Source organism: Rhineura floridana, chromosome 1, assembly GCF_030035675.1.
Source record: "Rhineura floridana isolate rRhiFlo1 chromosome 1, rRhiFlo1.hap2, whole genome shotgun sequence".
NCBI classification, from domain to species: Eukaryota; Metazoa; Chordata; class Lepidosauria; order Squamata; family Rhineuridae; genus Rhineura; species Rhineura floridana.
Genome location: NC_084480.1, coordinates 285,879,137 through 285,895,197, shown reverse-complemented (window position 1 = coordinate 285,895,197; position 16,061 = coordinate 285,879,137). Strand labels below are relative to the sequence as shown.

Below are 16,061 nucleotides of genomic sequence, written 5' to 3'. Positions count from 1 at the left end.
GACATTCCATAAGTGCTTTCTTTATTGCAATTTTTTAAAGATTACATTTTATAGGCTTTACATGAAGAGGTCCAAGAACCAACCATATCAACCATACCCTGGCATAGAATAAAAGTTCCCTGGTTCACACATAAGGTGGTTGAAGATCAGTTCTGCTCAACTTCACACAATTTCTTAACTATGCAACCAACAGAACCACACTAAATGTTGCCAACCTTTTTTAAAATGTATAATTCCCCTCTACCACTCAACTCAGGATTCACTTTTCATATTTACTGTAAGAGAGGTTTAAAAAGCAAACAATGTATACATTTTGGAAAAAAGTCTAGAGTGTTCTAGGAATGCATAATTGCACATTAGAGCAGCAACTCATTTGGTTGATACTTTAGCATGGGTGTTCAGGAGTATTCTGATTTAATGATTACAATCTTTCAGATTGAATATTAATTTTTTTAAAGTGCTACCACCACAACAATAAAGTATTTGTGATACTGTGCTAGTCAGTGATTTCTTATTAAAGTGTACAGTGCCATCAATACATGTTAGCTCTCATCCCACAAGTGTTAGATTGCAATGACTATTTATTAGTTTTTAAAACCAAAAATATGAATGGATGCATCTTACCAGATTGAACCAAAGCAACAATACTAAGCTGCAATACCAATAAGTGTTTTATATAAAAGAGAAAATTCACTTAAGAATTGTACCGGTAGAGTTAAAAAAACCCTCATGGTTGCAACATTATTAATAGAACTTAATGATACTCAGACCATTTTAAGATCTATCCCTTGGAGAATCTCCATCTACAAAATTACATGCACCAAGTTATATAATTTATAGGTGTGGGGAATCTTTGTCCCTCCAAATGTTGCTGAACTACAACTCCCATCATCCCTGGCCACTGGCTATGCTAGCTAGGGCTGACGGGAAGTGTGGTTCAGTAACATCTGGAGGGCCAAATGTTCCCCACTCCTGATTTATAGTGTTGATACAGTTTACCTTAGATTCTTTCACATTTAGCAATTTATTTTCTAACTGGAATAGGTGAAGTTCTCATTTTGCAACACATAATTTCAGTCAAAAGGCACTCTGGCAAACTTGAAGGGTTAAAACACTGCAATTCCTCAGTGTCTTGGCAACTTGACTTCCTGAAATAAAATCTTTGAAATAGTTTTCCCCGCCCCCAGTGCTCAGAAGTTGTGACAAGTCCATACAAGCTTCTATGAAAACCCAGATTATACCAAAATCAGAGTACTAATATTATTTGAGCAACCAAAGATGAAGTCCAGACAGAAGCCATGAGTCACTCTTCATTATTGGTAGCTTCTGCAATATAAAAAGACAAAATGTAAAATGTGTCAAGGACCTTTAGACCAATATACTCTAGGAACAGTTCTTTGAAATTAAGTCATTTTACAAATCACATGTATGATCCGCTAATATTTATTGTGCCAGAAGAACACTGGCAATGCAGTAAAGCTTCAACAAAGGAAAGATCAGCTGGAAATTGTGACCCTTTTAAAACTGGAAGTACTTGGATGCATAATTTATAAAAGGGGTGGGGATGAGAAATCTTTTTCAGCCTGAGGGCTGCATTCCCTTCTGGGCAAAGTTAGAGGATCACATACCAGGCAGGGCCCAAAGCAAAAGTGATCAGAGCAACTTCGTACAGTAGTCTAGTTTCTAAGCACATCCCTTTCTATTCTCAAGGCAATACTCTATTCTTTCTATTCTCAGGCAAGCAAGTATTATTATAGAGCAAGGACACATTCCAGCCAGGCAAAATTACTTGAGGAAGGTACAAAGCAGGGCTGGTGATGGAGGGTGGTCAGGAAACAGCGGGTCCTAGAAGACCACATTCCATTCCCAGGACTGAGGTTCCCCACCCCTGATCCATAAATACATACTGATTTTCAGCATCACAACAGGAAAACAAGCCAATTTGAAGCGCTTAATGACAAACCAGTGGAAACAAAGCTGTCTGAGCAGAAAGGTCTGTAAAACTTTCATCAGTGGCCACTAAGAACTACCCTATGCATACTGTCAACATACTATAAAGTTTTTCAAGTTCATGCTTGTTAAGAGTTGTATCTTCTTTCAACTGTATTTGAGAAAGCAGATTTCATTTCTCAGAAGTCCAAGAATAACTGTTAGTCTTTACACATAAGCAACAAGAGACAGGAGAGAGTTGCAACTATTTTTTCTTTCTTGTAATTGATTCAAAACAGAAAGTTACAAACAAAAGATCTGTGCACAGACCACAGACTGAGCTCCGAATAAGAGCCACACAGCTATCTCTTCACGGGCATATTTATGCACACAAATACCTCCTCTTGCCATTATAAGAATAGAAATTCCAGTAATATATCACATGTTTCTCCTAGATCCTATAATGGATTTTTAATTCCAGATACTAGTTTCCAGAACTATGAATATGGGGCCTTCAGTTTCACAAAAAGAAAATCTCCAACACCAAGTGAGATAGAGGGAGATTAAAGAGCTGTAATTTTAGATCTCAACTGAGTGATGAACCTTTTTGCTCTCCTTTTCATTTGTTCCTTTGTCCCTAGTCAAAACCTGTCCTCTAAGTAGCCATGCGAATGAGCTTCTGAACCTTTATCCATCTCTCACTGACAACAATAGAAGAGCAGGATGGGAAATCCCAGAGTCATGGCAGTAATCTGATTATTACTAAAACATGTTTGGCAAATAGTAACTATGGAATTCAATGTGTTTAATTAAGCTTCTCAATTTCCAAGTATGCATCCTTTTCAAACCTATTTTTCCACTAGCTTACTCACTTCAAATGGCCTGGGGCCAAAATAGATGCAAATTGGGGGTTGAATTTTAACAGCAAAAGAGTTCACAGGTATGGGCGTGCGGCATTTACTCTGCTGGCTGCTTGCTTGCCTGCAGTCTGTCCCCTTCCCAAAAGACTTTTCTCCACAGCTGTACTCTTACGCCAGAAGTGAACCCAGTTGAGATAAGTGCTTCCTGAGGGGGTTGTGGGAGGTAAGTGGCAGGTAGGTAGGTTCTGCACTTTCTAGCCCTGCTTTCCTCAACCTGGTGTCCTCCAGAGCTTTTGGACTGCAACTCCCACCATCAGTGACCATTAGCCATGCTGGCTGAGGATTGTGGGAGTCCCAGTTCAAAACATCTGGAGGGCATCGAGTTGGAGAAGAAACTAGCCCATGCCCCTATCGCTGTTTCTAAACAAGAGTAACACAACCTTTATATAAGGGGTTAGGAGAGACCCAGGTTTAAAAGAGACACAGATCTGCCATGTTTAGTTAGCCAAGGGATGAGGAACCTGACACCCTCCAGATGCTGCTCGACTACAACTCCCATAATCTCTGCCCATTGCCCACATTGGCTGAGGTGGGTAGAAGTCAAATTTCAACAACATTGGCCACAAGTACCTCATCCCTGAGTTAGGCCCAATACTTATAACTCAAGCAGATTTCCAAACAGGAAATAACTGCAGAATGCTGTTTAAACACCTCTATTTAAATAATGCAGGGACCATCCAGGAGGTGCTAATGAAAGGTTATGAATACCAATACAGCTTTCTGAGCTCTTAATATAGTAGTTCTCCAACAACATACCTATCTCTGTTGTTACTGTAGCTTCTCCCATTTCTTCTTCTTTTGTTTCAGAGCCCTCGCTTGCTATATCACTGTGCATCTCAATTTCCTTCTTTTCTCTTGTCTCACCTGGAACAGTAACCATAGAGATCAAACCAGGGAACACTGAAAGAGTATTGAGTGCCCTAGAATGTTATGGGTGGCCTTTATATCATCAAAGAAGAAACAGATGAAGCACAGGAGACCTTCAGCCTCCCATTTGATATAAACACATTTGCCTTGTCTGAGTGTACCTACTAATGTCCTCTGCTTACATTTCACAGCCGTCTCCATTATGTGTACTTTTAGAAAAGTAACTGATGAAGTAACTAAAGTAAATATTACAAAATTTTAGTCTATGTAGTCTAAAGCCTATTATATGGTTTTGATCTATCTGAATTCAATGTGTCAGACATGCTAGTCGATGTAAACAGAATTTCCATTCATACAAGCATCAGTTTAGATGGTGTTCAAGCCATTCAGTAAATGAATACAACCTTGTTTCATACAACCTGCAGTTTGCAGAGATCCTACCATACATATCCTAAAACTGGTACAGAAAATATTCTTAATGGGCAATAGATATCATGGTTAATAGCCACTCAGTCCTACATATAACCCTCTATTTTCAGAGGCAGGATATCTCCAAATAGCATCACTTTATTCTTTTTAGCCTCTCAAAGGGCATTTTTCTGGTCTGATGGGAGTGTGATACTGGACAAGATAAACCTTTGATGTAATGCCGCAAGGCAATTCTAAATAAATACTACTATTACAAAAGCAGACTGAATCCAATAATAGTGCTGTATTTTGGCTAACAATGATACATATTGGGATATTTTGGCTGAATCAATTTGGAACTTAACAAAATCAAGTTACTTTGTCAGAATTAGTGATATGCAGATCAGTCACCAGAGTGCTGTGTGCCATTTGTATCTTGCAAATATGCACCAAGGTAGGCCTTTCCCACCCACTATCTTGTTGTCAACTCGCCTGGTATAAGTGACTTGAGGGAAGAGGAGGAAGTAAGTATCTGAAATGGGAGCACAACGAAGCAAAACAAGCAAATAATTTGGTGGCACTGGACTCATTCATTCAGAGGAGCCCACTGAATCTCATTATTTGCAAATGCTACATGTAACTCAGATTCACAAGGGCAAGATTGTGCCTTCGGGCACCCGCATGCAAAACATTAATTAAACTCAGTTGAATTTGCATACAGATCAGAACCTGGCTTGCTGAATCTGAAAGAATGTATTTATTACCCTCAGTTAGCTGTTCTTCTTCACCCACTTGCAGTTCCTTCACAATTTCCGTTACAAGACTAGAGTTTTCCTCAGCTGCAGGCTCAGGTGTGCTCGTCTCTGTTGATTCAACAGGTTCAGGCTTATTGTCCTGTACAGTTTCTGGCAGCAAAGGGCTTGCAGCTTCTGAGGCAGCTTGAGGCTCACCAACCTCTTCTGATGGTTTCACAGGCAGAGGCTCACCAGCTTCTAAAAGCCCTGTAGGCAAAGCCACGCTATTGAAATTATCTTCTGGTGCCACTGGCTGAGGCTCTGTGCCTTCGGGGTCGACTCTTTGACAGGTAGAAAGGGCACAGTTTGTTATTCCTGGAATCAAAGCGTCCTCTTCCTCTTTGGCAAGATCCTTGTTTAGTTTTGCTCCATGAGATCCAAGCTCCACTTTTTCCATTACCCCAAGTTTGGTCTGATCAGGAATGGTTTCATTTTCACCAGCAATGGGCACGCTGTCATCTGATTTGGCAATGTTGATTAAGTATGTGTTTTAAAGAGAAAAGAACATGACAAATTATTGAGAGATCCCGGGTGGATTCATATATTTTTAAAACTTATATCCCACTTATCCATATATTCACATTAATGCCACTAATGCCAAAGAACAGCTGAAAGATTAATTTCTGGTAACAGCATTACTACACCACCAGAAAAAACTCCATGGTTACTTTTTGGATGTAATGTTAGCTGTAAGAGGACGCTTTACAAATGTGCTAGTATGCATGATACATCGCAGAAAGCCTGGTGCAATAGGGGTATATGGCATGCTGTAATTACTCCCTCCATTTCCAGTCTTCAGGGGAAAGGGCCAAAAAGGGCATTTAGCCAAAAATGGCACTTATGCACAAGTACACCCTTTTACTGGTCACCAATATGCTAATCGTTTCTATTTATTCTACATGAACTGTACTGCTCTTTTCCTGGAGACAATACCAAGTGGCCTGGGCTCCACTAAACATGGGCTCAATGCAATGAGTAACCCTTCCTCTGCAGAGATACTTTGGCATCTCATAGCGGCTATTTCACTCATTATTCAGTGAACATGTCAAGTCTTCTAGCCCTAAGGGGGTTAGAAGCAAAAAAAGCAGAGTGAAGATTAGCATGTTCATGTAACCTGAAAACAGAGATGGGGGTAGTTCACCCCAACAAGTCTGAAAGATAATGATAAATATAGGCATAGTCTTCTACCCAAATTAAATTTGACAATTAACTTCTTAAGCCACTTAACAAAGTGTTTTGAGCAAAGAAGCCTTAAGAGAAAATTCAGGAAAAAAATTATAAATGCAGAACACTGACAGGTTTGTTTCTTCGTATTAATGATCTCACCAAGTATACTCTTTCATGTGGCATATTATCAAAGAGTCCCAGATAGGTTAAGTTTGGTTAGGAAATATTATAAGTCCTTTTAAAAAGCTTTATTGAGAAGATCGGCCTGTATCAGCAGTTGCATAGTTATTCGAATAATAGAGAGAAGAAGAAAAAGGAATCCAAGACACTATCTATAAATTATGAAACCCCGAGAACTTATTTGTAGAGTATAACCCCTGGTATTTTTACTCAAAAGCAAGTCCTACCATGTTCAGTGAGGTTTACTCACAGGAAAGTGTGCACGGAATACGTATCTTCAGTGTGTCTTGGATCTAAGCACCAATGGCTTTTATTTAAACTATACCTTATTTTCAAACAAGTATGCCGTTTCAACACAGCCATTTTTAAGTTTCAGGTATGATTTTAATTGGAAAGTTAACTCTCAGTAGTCCAGTTTAACATAGAGGTTTGTGAGTTGGACTATTAAAATAAAATATCTGCCAAACCTACATACAGTGACACAGCCATATGCAGTTTATTGGGAGTTACAAGATCAATGTTTCTAAGTAACAGGGCAAATCAGTATAAGCCATGATGGCAAGTGGCGTTTCCACTCTTTTTCTTTCCTCCATCACCATGGAAAAAGTAAAATGGAAACACAGGGTAGGCCAGAAAAGAGTGAGCAAACAAGACTTTACAGTTTGTGGACTAGAAAAAAAACTATCATCCCACCTGATAGGAAGAAGCATGGAAAATAAATAAATAAGGGCAGTCGACTGCAAAAGAGAATAGAGCTTCCTCCTTCTACTGCCTACAGAGAAGCAAAACGGATTTCAGTGACTGGCTGCAGCTTGCTCTGCAGACATGAGAACAGCTGGACCTCCTAGAATCCTCCCCCGCGCCCCCGTTAAAAGAGTACAGGAAACACTCCCTCCTTTGAATCAGTCTGACAAGCCCAAAAACAATGCGGTTCCGAAAGGATTTGAATCCCGCTTTCCTCTCGCCTCACCAGATTCAGCGCTTCTTGCTACAAAATGAACATTGTGGCACTTAAAAAGGCTTAAACTTATTATGACATCAAAACTTGCAAGGCCAAGGCTGCTTTATCTGATGCCTGAAGCGTAACCCTGAGTCGACCGGCATATATAATAAGGGTGTCATTGCCACTTCACTCCAATGTATGTATTTTATATTATCATGGGAGGGAGGATATTAAAATGCAATTAAATACACCATGTCACACTTGCTACAGGTATTTTAAGCACTTCTTTTCCAAACGGTGGTGAGCCCGCGTCCCCTTCTTCCTCCGCTTTCCCAAGTAATAATAGTAATAAACAAATAAATAACGGGGAGCCAAAAGGGACGCTCACCGCGTTTCTGCAGCCCGTTGGCGTCGGGAGACTTGGGAGCCGGCCGGCTACAATCTTTGACCCGGGTCTGAGCGCTGGTCGAGCACCCCATTTTGCGTGCGGACCCAACTCCCCGCTCGGCCAGGCAAGAAACTGGGCGCGCCGGTGACTCTTTGGCTGCAGCGACGGACAAGTCAAGCGAAGCTCGCTCCCCTCCCGCCAAAGGGAATGCGCGCAGGTGTCTCCTCTCCCAGGCGCTCAAAAAGCCGCCCCCAGCTGAGCCGCGCGTGCCGAGGAACTTCCCTCTCATAGGCTCCCGCGGGAGTGTTTATCGCTCGAGCTCGGTTGCCATAAGAACGGCGCAGTCAGGGGCAGCCTAATACGTTTCGCTTCAAAACTTTTAGCATTCTTTGCCACGGAGCGGGGTCACAAGCGCGCACAGCGCAGGCGCGTCGGGAACGGGACGAGAGCCGCGTGGAGGGTCGGCCCCGGGGAGAGCCTGGCGGCCAAGGAGGTGATGATGACACAACGGGGCACGCCAGTTCTGGGTGATGCTTTCATAGCGCAGCAGCAGGGACTAGCGAGCCACCACCACCCCAGTTTACTTCGGGCTTGTCTCCCGCCCAACCCCATGAGGTCCTTAATAAAGGACGTTGGGCCCAATGTCCTGTAAGACCCTGCTGAGTTGCGTAGCGGACCGGAGAATATTGAGCGAGGTTATGTGTGTGTGTTTGAATCTTTGCTAAGATTCTACCTTCCTTGCAAATTAGTCAGACAGAGGCTTTAAGCTTTAAAATAAGAAAGAACTACTTTATTCTGGAAGTACATGTTTGATAGGAAAGAGTCCTATATCTAGCTAACTAGTTATGTTGGAGCAGCCGGCACTGGTCCCAGTGCTAGCCCTCATGCTGGTTGAGAGGAGAGACAAAGGAAAGATGTCTGCTCCCTTCTCGAGAAAGAAGAAGACTGGAAGGAGGGAAGAAACTGAGATCAACATCCCTTGCATATTAGTCTAGCAGGAAGGAAGAGACAGCAGGAGATCAAAGGACAGGTATAGCCTAACAACCAAGAGGTCTCCTCTCTAGCTATGCCTTTAGCCCCATGCAGCCTCAATCCACAAGTTGGAGCTGAACCCCATATATTCCAACACTTAAAGAAGATCAAGGTGCTTGTGGTGCCTTCAGGGTGGGACTTTAGGGCAGGCATTCAGGACCCTATTCAGCAGAATGAGCAGGAGGGCTCCCTAACGTAGCACGGATGGCTCATCCTATTTTGAAGTAAGTGACTTAATAAAGGTTGCTATCTAAAGATATAAGGTCATATCCAAAATTACCAACTGCCCTCCCACCAATCAGCCCCTCAGAATGCGAGTGAAGCAGTTACAGTGCCTTGCAAAAGTATTCAGACCCCTGACTAAAACTCTCACATTACTGAATTACAAATGGTGCATTATAATTTCATTCTGCATGATATTTTATTTTGAAATACAGAAACTCAAAATCAATTATTGTAAGGTGACATTAGTTTTATGTTGGGAAATGTTTGTAAGAAACATAAAAAACTGAAACATGTTGCTCACATAAGTATTCAACCCCTGTGCTGTGGAAGCTCCCAGTTTACACAGATGAAGGAAATTGCCCTGTCAAGGACACAATTACCTTACCATTGGCCTCCACCTGTGAACCATTAAAGTTGCTGTCACATTGTCAGTATAAAACCCCCACTGTTGAAGGAACAATGGTCAGGCTGCGGTTCTGAAGGAAAATGAAAACCAAAAAGCATTTTACATAAGTGAGAGATAATGTAATACAAATACATAGATTAGGAAAAGGGTACAAACTAATATCTAAGTGTTTGGATATCCCAGTGGGCACAGTTGGATCAATAATGAGGAAGTGGAAGCTGTATCACACCACCCAGGCACTGCCAAGAAAAGGCCATTCTTCAAAACTCAGCGCTTGAACAAGAAGGAGGCTTGTGAGAAGCCACAGAGAGGCCAACAATCACTCTGAAGGAGCTACAGAGTTCAGTGGCTGGGAGTGGAGTAATGGTGCACCAGTCAACCATATCAAGAACTCTGCATAACACTGGCCTGTATGGGAGGGTGGCAAGAAAGAAGCTGTTACTCAAAAAGCACCATCTGAAAGCACATCTGGAGTTTGCCAGAAAGCATGAGAGTGCCCCAGCTGCGATGTGGGAAAAGGTTTCGTGGTCAGTGAGACCAAGATAGAGATTTTTGGCCAAAACTCAAAAGTGCTATGTGTGATGCAAACCTAACACTGCCCATGCCTCAAGACACACCATCCCTACAGTGAAGTATGGTGGTGGCAGCATCATGCTGTGGGGATGCTTCTTATCAGCAGGGACTGGGCATCTTGTTAAAATTGAAGGAAGAATTGATGGAGGGAAATACTGCAAGAGAACCTGCTTCAGTCCACTAAAAAACTGAAGCTTGGGAGGAAATTCACTTTTCAGCAGGACAGTGATCCCAAGCACAAGGCCAAGGCAACATTGGAGTGGCTCAAGAAGAAAAAGAACAAAAAGGTGAATGCCCAGTCAAAGTCCTGATCTCAATCCCATTGAGAATCTGTGGCGCTCTTTGAAAATTGCGGTCCACAAACAACGTCCCACCAACCTGAATGACCTAGAGTGAATCTGCCAAGAAGAATGGGCCAAAATCTCTCCGACATTGTGTGCAAAGCTGGTACATACCTACCCCCAAAGACTTAAAGCTGCTATTGCAGCGAAAGGTGACTCTACCAAATATGGGTTGTGGGTTCAATACTTACGCAAGCAACATGTTTGTTTTTTATGTTTCTTACAAACATTTCCCAACATAGAACCAATGCCACCTTACAATAATTGATTTTGAGTTTCTGTGTTTCAAAATAAAATATCATACAGAACGAAATTACAGTGTACCATTTGTAATTTAGTAATATGCCAGTACCTCCTATGACACCTGCAAAAGGTCTCTGTAAATAACCTCTCAGAAATCCCTAATATACCAGAGCCTATTTGCTTTTCCCGCTCAGTTTCTGTTTGTACTGGCTCATCCTGTTCTACATTAAACATACCGTCTTAAACTTGCCCTCATTTTACTGGATGCCAGAATTGGACACACACCCTCCTATCTCTTCTGAACAGAGAAAAAGTGAAAAGAGCTTCTCTGAGAAGGTGAAGTAGTAGCCAATGCTTTCCCATTGATGGGCAGCAGATGTGGAGTGGCGAGGGCATAACTACCATTTTGTAGCTCTCTGTTTTTCTGCACTTTTGGATGTGGCAGCCATTTTGGCTAGGTCTGGCCCCATGGCAGCCATTTTGTGACAGGTGCCCATGGAACTTCTCTCATAGATCTCTTCTCGATCATCCTGGAGTGCAGGACACGGAATAATGGGCTCAAGTTACAGGAAGCCAGATTTCAGCTGAACATCATGAAGAACGTAACTGTTAGAGCAGTGTGACAATGGAACCAATTACCTTGGGAGGTGATGGGCTCTCCAACACTGGAGGCATTCAAGAGGCAGCTGGACAGCCACCTGTCAGGTATGCTTTAACTTGGATTCCTGCATTGAACAGGGGGTTGGACTTTATAGTCTTTTAGGCCCCTTCCAATTGTACTATTGTATGATTCCATGAACTTTCTCAAAATTCCAAATGTGCCCTCTAGGTCAAAGAGGTTGGCAACTCCTGAAATACATGGTCTTTCCCCTCCCCCTCCCCAACCCATTTTATCCTCACCACAACCCTGTGAGAAAGGTTAGGTGACTGGCCCAATGTTACCCAGTGAATTTCATGACACTCAGAGCAATCCTAAGTGGGCACAAGGAGGAGTGGGGTGACAGGTTCTCTTATGCATCCTGTGGTGGAAGTGGGGTGGGTGGTTCTGTCCAATTTTGCTCCATCAGACTGGGCTCTTCATGAGATCTGCAGACTTTAGAGCCAGATTGGATTATTGCAATGTGCTGTACAGGGGGCTGCCCTTGAAGACAGGTCAGAAATGTCAGCTGGTCCAAAATGCAGCAGCCAGATTATTGGCTTTGGTTCCATTTAGATATAATACAATCCCAGTTTTTAAACAGCTGAATCAGTTACCAGTTTGTTTCCGGACCCAATTCAAAGTTCCTACGTATTTGGACTTAAGCTCCAAATATCTGAAAGACCACCTCCCTCCCTACACACCCTCTTGGCTACAGAGATCAGCGGAGGGGACTCTCTTGGAATTTCCACCTGCCTCAGAAGTTGGAGGTGTGTGGCCAGGGAGAGGGCATTCTCCATGGCAGCCCCAAGTTGTGGAATTCCCTCCCCATAAGAGGTGTGTCTGGCAGCTTCATTTTACAGCTTTTGTAGTACAGTATGCTGAAGACATACCTCCTTACCCTGGCCTTTGACAATTGAGAGAGATATTTTTAGGATCCTCTCTAATTGTTAATGTAATATGTTTTAAACTGTTTTTAATACTATATTTTATATTGTTGTAACCTGCCCTGGGACCTTGTAGTGAAGGGCAGGTAATAAATTTAATGATGATAATTATAGATTCAGATGCAAAGCCACTGGCTCCATATCCCATTTTGGTGCTTTGTATTGCTGGCTGGAAAACTGTTTTAGGTAGCTTTCCATTTATGGCTATATATAGGGTCTCCACCACAGTGGAACTTACCCAGCTGGCAGAGAGGCAGCTATGTACCATCCTAACTCTTCCCTGCCCCCCAGCCATCAAAATCGGGGGGGGGGGCTAGAATTGTGTTCTTAGTGGGAATTTGAACCCAGGTCTTGCTCTAACAATCCAATTGCAGTACTACACTAGCTATCTCAGGGTGTCCCAAGAATGTGGGTAGGTATGTATGTATGTTAAAAGTCATACCCACTTTTCATTGTACAACCCAAGTTGACTGATAAGAGAATCATGAAATACAATGAAAATTGACAAAGGAACCTCTTTTCATTCTTTACTTTCAGAAGAAAATCACCCTGTGCTTTATAGATTACAGCAAAGCCTTTGACTGTGTAGATCATGAAGAACTATGGAATGTTTTAAAAGAAATGGGGGTGTCACAGCATCTGATTGTCCTCATGCGCAACCAGAACTCTGGACAAGAGGCTACTTACTGTAAGGACAGAATATGGAGAAACCAATTGGAAAGGGTGTGAGACGGGTGTATTTTATCACCCTATTTGTTTAATCTGTACACAGAACATATACGGAAAGCAGGATTGGACCAAAATGAAGGAGGTGTGAAAATTGGAGGGAGAAATATCAATAATTTAAGATATGCAGACGATACCATACTACTAGCAGAAACCAGTAATGATTTGAAAGGAATGCTGATGAAAGTTAAAGAGGAAAGCACAAAAGCAGGACTACAGCTGAACGACTAAAGTAATAACAGAAGATTTATGCAACTTTAAAATTGACAATGAGGACATTGAAATTGGCACAGTCATTAACCAAAATGGAGACAATAGTCAAGAAATCAGGCTAGGACTGGGAAGGGCAGCTGTGAGAGAACCAGAAAAGGTCCTTGGACAGTGAAAAAAGTGGGTAAGAGAAAAATCAACTCATTTGAAATGTGGTGTTGGAGGAGAGCTTTGCGCATACCATGGACTGCGAAAAAGACCAATAATTGGGTGTTAGAACAAATTAAACCAGAACTGTCACTAGAAGCTAAAATGATGAAACTAAGGTTATCATACTTTGGACACATAATGAGAAGATATGATTCACTAGAAAAGACAATAATGCTGGGAAAAACAGAAGGGAGTAGACAAAGAGGAAAGCCAAACAAGAGATGGATTGATTCCATAAAGGAAGCCACAGACACAAGGGGGTTCACGACAGATGCTGTTGGAGGTCACTGATTCATAGGGTTGTCATAAGTTGTAATCGACTTGAAGGCACATAACAACAACCTGACGGTAATGAGAACCACAATGAGTAAAAATAAGTTACACATTTTCAATATTTTACATGGTTTTAAATGTCTCCAGTATGCAAGTCCTAATAGGTCCTACTTAAATTCACATTTATTCATTTAACAAGATTTATACATAATTTAATTAAAAAAAAACTCTATCAACGAGCCTTTTAAGTAGAGACCTTATCCCAGTCTGCACCCGTGTTGGAACTGCTTTTTAAGATTTTTTAAAGCTTTTTTCAAAAATATTTTTAGAGATGTTTTGTTTCAATATATTTTTAAAGACGTTTTGTTTTAATGTCTGTTTGTATGATGACTTATAATGTTTTTAGTGTTTTTGTTTGCTGCCCTGGGCTTCTACTGGGAGGAAGGGTGGGATATAAATATAATAAATAATAATAATTTATATTTTCCCTTCTGTCATGGAATCCAAGATGGTGGACATGTGGTTGTCAGGCAATCATTCGTTGAATACTTGCCAGAACCACAGCTGGTTAGCTTCAACAAGGTGGTGGCCTCATGTGTCTTCAAACCATAACCTTGATTGCACTTTTATGGAATTAAATAAGAAATTGTCACACAAAACAGTAGGGAACAGGACAGACTATGAGTAAGTAAAACAAATAAGTTTTGAAATCGGGGGTGGGGGAGTTAAATGAAGCTGCAGTCCTATACACATTTACCTGTGGGTAAGCCCCATTGAACTCAGTGGGGCATATTTCTGAGTAGACATGTATAGATGTGCACTGAAAAAGCAAAATAAATGTTTGCTTCTGTGACTATTTCAAAAGGGTTTTTTATCAGGTAGAACAGCATGTGATGCTGGTAACTGTTTAACATCAGATGAAGCAATAGTGGTGGAATTTGCAGCATACCAGCAGATAAATATGAAGTACTAAGCATACTGGTTAAATGAGACAATTGGTGTGCTCTAGGGGCTCCCCTGAGGAGCTAAGGTCTCAACAAGGCAAGTTCTAGCACAGAGAATCAGTCTAGGTTCAAAACATCCAAAAGCAAAGTCAGGTCAATATCAGTGAGTTCAGCAAGGAGGGAGGAACTAGGAGCAAAGAATAAGAAGTCAGATGACTGTTGTTTCCGGCAACTAGAAGGCTCAAGAGGGAGACCTTATGTACTGTGGTCTCCTAGACTACACCCTAACTCCAGCTGCTGGTAGTAAAGGAGTTCCAGGGATTGCTTACTCATGAGTAGACCCTTTACTCACAGATTCCTTATGAGCTGCACTACGATTCTAGGTCTGTAGATGCATGCTTTGTCATTGCTCTTGGGGCTGGGCCTTTTGGCGCCAGTGTTCTTGAGGAATGAGGGTGGCTCCACCTTCTTGGACAGCTCCAAGAGTTCTTCAGCAGGTCTCTTACCAGAGGGGCCATCAAGGGGATCCTCAGCACTGGTTCCCCACCTGCTTCTCAAGACCCTTGACCTAAGGAGTGTCTGGTTTGTCCTCCGAGGATTCTGTCTGGCAGTTGTTCAAGGCTAGTCATTACACCAGTCTGTTTAAAGCTGGAAGACACAACAGCCATTTGTGGCAGAAATCTTTTATATGCAGGGCAAACAACTGAACACAAAGTATTATTATTATTATTATTATTATTATTATTTATACCCTGCCTTTTGGCCAAAGGCCCTCAAGGCAGGTTACAAAGTACACAACTCTTGCACATTTTCTGTAGAAACTTAAACCTTATATTAACAAACAGTGCAAGTCTCAGAAGTCTTAAATCCTCAAGGCAGGTTACAAAGTACACAACTCTTGCACATTTTCTGTAGAAACTTAAACCTTTACTTATATTAACAAACAGTGCAAGTCTCAGAAGTCTTAAATCCAACCACCATAAAAAGTTATCAAAACAACTTACATCAGTGAAGTCATATCAAAACCACATACCTAATCATTACCACATTTAATACCAAATAGGACTTCAGACAATGTGTGCCATAGATACCCAATACCAGCAAATGGGTGGGTGTGTATCGATTTGTCTAATTGATCTGAGTGACATTTGCAATAAAGATACTTCTAGATAGGGTGTTTTTGAATGGCAGGTGTGTTGACACATCACATCTGACACTTGCAAGCCACCAGGCAACAATGGTGATTCCTGTACTGATTGCAGCTTATTCATACAGTAGACCAGGTGGGTGTGCAGTCTAAAAGAGAGGTGGGGAACCTCAGATCTGTGGGCCAAATGCCCCCCAGGACTGTAGGCCTCTACCCAGGCTACACCACCTCCTTGGGCCATATTCTCTCTCCCATGCCATGCTCCTCACTGGCTCAATTTCATGTTCTCCTTGAGTGCTTTTGCCTGGATGGAATGTGTCCCTGAACTCTAATACTTTTCTTTTGCTTGCCTGGAGGAAAAAATGGGGGGGAGGGGGGAGGTATTTAGAAACCATTCCCTTTTTGCAGGACTGGAATGTATCTTACTGAAAAAGGCTCAAAGTCACATCTGTTTCACCACCCACTTTTTGGCTCTGGTCACAGCCATTTTTACCTCTGGCCCATCCACAATGGGCAGGTGGCTCCAGAGGTTTGCTGCAAGGGAATGCGGC

General features: G+C 41.9%; 1 protein-coding gene across 1 annotated transcript; it reads right to left on the bottom strand.

Moving 5' to 3' along the window:
* Nucleotides 1–8,015, bottom strand: ERICH5 (glutamate rich 5). The gene is made up of 4 exons (XM_061603692.1): nucleotides 7,597–8,015; nucleotides 4,889–5,377; nucleotides 3,606–3,713; nucleotides 1–1,326 (listed from the first exon to the last, which is right to left on the bottom strand). Exons 1-4 carry the CDS (start codon nucleotides 7,883–7,885, stop codon nucleotides 1,304–1,306), a joined length of 909 nt encoding a protein of 302 aa, XP_061459676.1. The 5' UTR covers nucleotides 7,886–8,015; the 3' UTR covers nucleotides 1–1,303.
* Nucleotides 8,016–16,061: the final 8,046 nt, after the last annotated feature.

Excerpts from the sequence above, each read along its gene's own strand:
- ERICH5 (XM_061603692.1), bottom strand. The coding sequence starts at position 7,885 with ATGAGAGGGAAGTTCCTCGGCACGCGCGGCTCAGCTGGGGGCGGCTTT. Across the intron at positions 5,378-7,596 it reads CAACGGGCTGCAGAAACGCG|ATGACAGCGTGCCCATTGCT; the intron begins GTGAGCGTCCCT and ends TTGCCAAATCAG. Across the intron at positions 1,327-3,605 it reads TACAGTAACAACAGAGATAG|AAGCTACCAATAATGAAGAG; the intron begins GTATGTTGTTGG and ends TTTATATTGCAG.